This window comes from Gadus macrocephalus, chromosome 10, assembly GCF_031168955.1.
Source record: "Gadus macrocephalus chromosome 10, ASM3116895v1".
In the NCBI taxonomy this organism is placed as follows: domain Eukaryota; kingdom Metazoa; phylum Chordata; class Actinopteri; order Gadiformes; family Gadidae; genus Gadus; species Gadus macrocephalus.
This window is the reverse complement of record NC_082391.1, coordinates 5,025,167-5,031,640: the sequence shown is the minus strand read 5'-3', so window position 1 is coordinate 5,031,640 and position 6,474 is coordinate 5,025,167. Positions and strand designations below refer to the sequence as shown.

Genomic DNA, 6,474 nt, shown 5'->3' with positions numbered 1-6,474 from the left:
TTGTTCTGTTTCTGCTTTTTTGTTTGTATTTTGTTATTTCTGTGTAGTTAGCGACACAAGAGGAGAAGTTAAGGCTAGAAGAGGAGGCTAGAAATGCCGCCCAGCGGGAAGCCGCGAGGGTGGCGCGAGAGCGAATATTACAGGAGGTGAGGTGGTATTGTACGCTAGCTTCAGTACGCTAGCTCCTGTACACTAGCTCCTGTACACTAGCACCTGTACGCTAGCTTCTGTACCCTAACACCTGTACACTAGCACCTGTCCACTAGTTTCTGTATGCTAGCACCTGTACACTAGCTCCTGTACACTAGCACCTGTCCACTAGCTTCTGTATGCTAGCACCTGTACACTAGCTCCTGTACACTAGCACCTGTACGCTAAGAACTGTACGCTAGCTTCTGTACCCTAACACCTGTCCACTAGCTTCTGTCCACTAGCTTCTGTATGCTAGCACCTGTACACTAGCTCCTGTACACTAGCACCTGTCCACTAGCTTCTGTATGCTAGCACCTGTACACTAGCTTCTGTACGCTAACACCTGTCCACTAGCTTCTGTCCACTAGCTTCTGTATGCTAGCACCTGTACACTAGCTACTGTACGATAGCACCTGTTCACTTGCTTCTGTACACTAGCTTCTGTACGCCATCTTCTGTTTGCTAGCTTCTGGCCCCTAGCTGCTGTGTGTTGCCTGGTGTTTGCCAAATTGTGTACTTACACAAATTACTGATTACTCTAACAGTTAACTACATGCTAACTAACGGCTACAGAGTAACTACATTCTAACTAACAGCCACTGAGTAACTACATGCCAGAAATGCTAAAGCTAAAATCCTGCTGGGTTCATCTTGATAACTTGTGTGTAGTTACTCTTTAAACATTCTGAAACTAACAATGGCTCGCCAGCTATAACTCTACATGCATTAAAAAAAAAAAAGAACGAAAGAATTGAATTGCCGATGCAAGAAAATAAGTAAAGACTTTCTGTTTATATTGCAACTGAAATGAAACCAATATAGTACAGCAATGAGCCATTCTTTTGTTTTTAGTTTTCATACTTGTTTTCAATGCTACACCCCACCGCTTTTTCTTGCACTCATTCCTTCATTCGGCAGAACATTTTGTACAAAGACCCATTAATGACAATCTGTTCTCCAACAAAAAACATCTAAATGTTGGGTCCTTGTTTGTTTATAACTCGTGTTCTGTTGTGTATTTCTTAGCAACGGGTTGCTAAAAGGCCCAGGGGCAAGGCTGATGGTGCCGTGAGTGAAGCTCAACAAAGGAAGTATGTCCTATCACTTTCGAATCGAATTAAGACTTTGCATTATTCTCGTCATTTTTGCAATCACAGCACGTTATCCCTTATCCTTTTCTCAGATGTCTTCTTACGAAATTCCGATCTTTCCTCCATAACCACATCTAACACCTTGGGCTCCTCCCAGTCCCAGTTATTGACTAGAGTTGACCATGAAGGACACGGTGTTGTGAGCACTTTTAATGATAACTAGACGGAGTATTCTGATTACAGCAGCAGAGCCGGTGGTAGTGTCACTGTGCTGGCTGACTCAGGGGCTGCCGGGTCGTAGCTGTGGTACCGTCTGTGTCACTACCGTCTGTCACCGTGCTGGTGACTCGGGGGCTGCACAAACCCGCCCGCCGTTGCTCATGTGCCGCTGTGCTCTGGTCTCGCCCGTCTCACTACAGACAGGCGCACGCCCACGGAGAGGAATTTGACGCCTACATACAGAACGTAAAGGCCCAGTCGGAGGCCTTCAGAAGCAGCAGTGAGTCAGCCATGAAGGCCTTGCACACACTGTATTTATTATGAATTATTACTTTAGGTAATTATATGCATATTTGTAGACATTCAATTATTACGTACAAAGAGAAAGATCATTCTGGCTTGACGTGTGTTTTTGTTGTCCTTGTATTAAATGGACTGCATTTATACAACGCTTATATGCCCAGTGGCCACTCAAAGTGCTCTACAATACTGCCCAACAGTCACACACCTCACCGTGCGTTCTCTGGTCAGGGCTGTCGTCGGAGACCAACGTGGTGACGCCCAACACAGAGAGCAGCTGGGACTTCAACACCAAGACGCGCTCCACCAACGACGACGGCACATCGCTGGACCTGGAGTGGGAGGATGAGGAAGGTGTGTTGGTGTACCTGCCATGCAGAGAGAGAGAGAGAGAGAGAGAGAGAGAGAGAGAGAGAGAGAGAGAGAGAGAGAGAGAGAGAGAGAGAGAGAGAGAGAGAGAGAGAGAGAGAGAGAGAGAGAGAGAGAGAGAGAGAGAGAGAGAGAGAGAGAGAGAGAGAGAGAGAGAGAGAGAGAGAGAGAGAGAGAGAGAGAGAGAGAGAGCGCGAGATCGAGATCGAGATCGAGAGAGAGAGAGAGAGAGAGAGAGAGAGAGAGAGCGCGAGATCGAGATCGAGATCGAGATCGAGAGATCGATCGAAAGAAATCGTAAAAAAAGGCTGACGACCTTTCCTCGACCTTTGCAGGGATGAACCGCTCCATCCCGGCGTGGGAGCGGTCCCGGACCGAGGAGGACATCCTGCGGGCGGCCCTCCGCCCGGGGGCCCGCCCGGCCCACGGCGGGCCCCCGTCGGCCTCGGAGGACTCCACGGGGCTGGAGTGGGAGAACGACTTTGTGAGTGGCGCGCACGCCGAGGACAACGAGGACTCTGAGTTCGAGGGCTTCGTCAACCCTGTTCTGGACACGCCCACTGAGAGCGACGGAAGCATCCGATTGGACGGCCAGGGCAGATAGTGTCCGGCCCCGCCCCCCGTCCAGAAGTGCATTCCATGCGGGGGCCTCCGGGCGTCGAGGAGGGGGCCCCCACCAGCTTCTTTTGCCTGGAGCAATCAGATCCTGATTCCTCCGCGGTTCAAATGCTCATTTTCTGTCTTGTGTACGTGTGGAACACAAACAGAGAAGGTCTGTGAGGCTCGAGCGTCATCCACCTAGTTTCAGTGCCTTTACTTTGCTTCATTGTTCTACCTTTTCATGTGTTGCAACATAACATGTTCAATAACCATCGGAGGGAACACTCAAGTAAAGGACAAAGAGCATGGCTGTTTTGAGGTATCAAATCAGTCTTCTATCCTCAGCGATTGTTTTGGTTTAATTTCAATACTTTTCCATGAAGTGCAAAACCTTACTCTATTTAATCAAAGATTATCCAGACATCCACATTTTCTAACGCTGTGATCTTTCCCACAAATCTTCCTTTGTACATTTCCACATTGCGTCCTTATTATCAGCTACCAAAAAAGTTAAGGGATTTCGGGGACCACATTTTGCTTGTCAACTTTTATCATGCATTGTTACGGTTAAATGCGTTGTGTAGAATGAATTGTTTTAATAGACGTGTCCGGATTGCTCTGCGTGCTTTCCTCTGGGCCTCGTCCTCAGTCGCCTAGCGGGCTCTAAGGTAATCGATGACTGGGATTACCTCAGCTGACTGTAAACCTGGTCCTCTGAGCCTGTGTGAGGCTGGACTGTGGAAGAGGGTCGGGACCAACCTAAACATCCCATATTCCATGTTTTTAAACATTTAAATAGAACCTCAAAGGGTCACTTTGATTCAAGTTAGTTTGGATCACAATAAGGAAACGTGATGATTGATTGGCGATGTGGAACTGTCTCCATGTCTCCCTATCCAAAGTGTCCGGGGTAGATCTTGCATACTTAATTCCATTAAACATCTATACTGTAATACTTTCTGTTCTGTAATGTTGCTACAGAATGTTTGAATACAGCATACCATGTTCACTAGTGAACGATTGCACTATAGCTATATCTATATAGTATATCTAGATGGTAGGGAGCGAAATCCTTTATTTGAATAGGAATAGTTCATGTCTTGCATTTATTTCCACATTGTTTATCATTACGTTGCTATGATGCAGACATTTTCCAGCAGTGGGGATGAACCACCAAGCGACCCCAGACTTTACACTGGACCTGCTAAAATGGGTTTGCCGGACAAAATAAATGTACCACCATTTATTTTCTTAATATTTAATAGTATTATTATTTCTGAGGTACGTTTGATTGTCTTCATATCTGATCATACGGATGGATTTTCTATCTGGTTTTATTCCTGGACATTCTAGCTGATACCTCCATTGAGCCTCTGTGAGAAGTGTAGAGTTGGGAGATATCAATCTGCTGCTACAGAGCGATTCATGCACATTTCACCTTCGCCTTTCTAGCCCGGCTTAACAGCAGGATACAAAGTCATCGTTGGACATTTCATCAAGTGTGATTTACATCTGGGCTATAACTTGGTTATTGTGAATCATAATGTGAGAGTGAGATGTTTATGTGGGGGAATATATTGTTTTTAAGTTTAAGTGAATGATTTAAAGGTGTTAAGGCCTCATTTCTCCCAATATCCAGATCAATTTAAATTGTATTTAAAAGCTTTGGTTATCTTTGTTAACCATGTGATTACCAGCTACAAAGTTAATTTAAAGTCGATGATTTAACATTGGGATTGCACAAACACTAACGCGGGCAGATCAGGTGCATGTCTTAGTTCTTCATTTGCTCTTTTACAGGACCACCCTTTCTCTTCTAATGCAAGTGACCTGACGAGATTGAATTGTGCTCCCTTTTGTAGTGAATTGCCTGGTTTTCAGGCAGGCAACAGTTAGTCACTATTTAATAGCATGTTTGTAAAGATGGTGTGTACTTTATCATTATGAAACACATTCACTTCTGTTGACAGGTTTGACCTTTTGGTTCTTATAGTTTTTCTGTATGCAAGAATGTACTTTGTATTCCTTGTCACACTTAGCGTTAGAACACAATGCTGACTGTAAATCACAATAAATGAAGGTGTTATTGGAATTAGGCTTTTAATGCAATAGACTAGGGATGTGCATGTGGGGAATGCAATAGCACCCAGATACTTTTTATTTTCTTTCATAAGTCAGTCAACTGAACAATGAGTTGTTATTGACCGTACTCTCATTACCAAATGCTGGCATTGATTATTGTTCTCATACGTTATGGCGTTTAGATGTAGATTAGACTTATAAATTCATACATCAGGAGTCTGTAAAATACAAAGCTCTAGTCTGCAGTCCTGGGCAATAGTCTTACGCAACCATAGCATTCGTTTGAGGTATGAGGGCTTTTAAAATGTTTCTGACGGTACATCCCTCAGCTATTCATGATCAATAATCAATAATCAAGTGGAATGGAGGCCCGTTGTGTCATTTTAACAGTCCAAATATCTCATGACATTGTCGCGGTGTATATTGTAAGGTTAGCATAGACACAACATGAACTATTATGCAGCATGACTACACATTAGACGGTCGGTTTGTAGTGAGCAAACCGCAGCAGCCAGGCTTAAGGCCCTTCATCTTGGGTTCCGCCTCACATTGGATGCTTCCGCACAACCTGATTTAAAAAGCCCTCGCAGCGGTCCAGGAGATGTGACTGAGACGTGTCCAAACCATTGTGGTAGATGAATGGCAGCATGATGGGATCCTACTGCTGGATGTCTGACCAGGCGCGTCTACAACAGAGGGCCTGACAGAAGCCTCGGGCTAAACACAAACTATTAGGTTTCTGAAGATTTTGAAAACATAATGTCATGTTATTTCTTTATTGTTAGTTTTGAGTCTGTTGGATACATTTTAGTGTTTTTCTTCAAATCCACCGCTTGGGGAAAGGGAGTTTTGATCGCACCTTATCGAATTTCTCTCTTTTTTTAATAGTTTTATCAGCAGTTTGGCATACAAGCTATGGGTTTAAAGTTGTGTAAAAAATTTAAATAAGCATTATATAAAGTGAAACTGGAGATCTCTTGCTGTCTTAATCTGTTTATGTAGTCAGTATTAAGGGGTATGGGCATACTGCCTCTTATATTTATGGAATGGTATTACGATGAGGTTGATTATTGCAATCAATCTAAACTGTTTTTAATTGTTATGAAGTTAATTATTATGTGGTAACTTCGTACAATAAAAACGAGAGTCTGCCGGTCATTCAAAACATGTTTAGGTTTCCTACTAGTGGTGGAATTTATGACTTGCAGACTGTGTTTTCACATGGAATCGGAAGATTGATAGGAGACACATAGCCGAAATCTTTTCCACTGATTTGGTTAAGGATGTCTACAACCGGTTCGGAAACCAATGCCGTGATTGATGTTTCAATGACTGAGGATTTTCTTGACATCTGCCTAACAATATAGCGCTGCAGCGCTCCAGACAGAGCGGAGCCGCGGACGGGGAGCCGCTCCCGTGGCGCAGCACGACCACCATGGAAATACCCAAATGATATCCTTTAATATTAGGCTACTAGGTTTGTAATGTAATCACGTTGATCTGAGTCGAGCTGCAGAAACACACACGCACACACACACGCACACGCACACGCACGCGCACGCACACACACACACACACACACACACACACACACACACACACACACACACACACACACACA

General features: G+C 44.3%; 1 protein-coding gene across 2 annotated transcripts in view; it reads left to right on the top strand.

The window, feature by feature from the left end:
- The window catches only part of ap1ar (adaptor related protein complex 1 associated regulatory protein), a 7,127-nt gene extending 2,264 nt beyond the window's left edge, over nt 1-4,863 (top strand). Inside the window, exons 6-10 of one of the 2 annotated variants that reach the window (XM_060062175.1) lie at nt 48-146; nt 1,219-1,283; nt 1,703-1,782; nt 2,034-2,156; nt 2,507-4,863. In XM_060062175.1, the coding sequence (XP_059918158.1) occupies nt 48-146; nt 1,219-1,283; nt 1,703-1,782; nt 2,034-2,156; nt 2,507-2,775 (636 nt within the window). In that variant the 3' untranslated portion in view covers nt 2,776-4,863. The remainder of the gene's footprint in view (nt 1-47; nt 147-1,218; nt 1,284-1,702; nt 1,783-2,033; nt 2,157-2,506) is intronic. The other variant, XM_060062176.1, reaches the window with a different exon arrangement.
- The last annotated feature ends 1,611 nt before the right edge of the window (nt 4,864-6,474 follow it).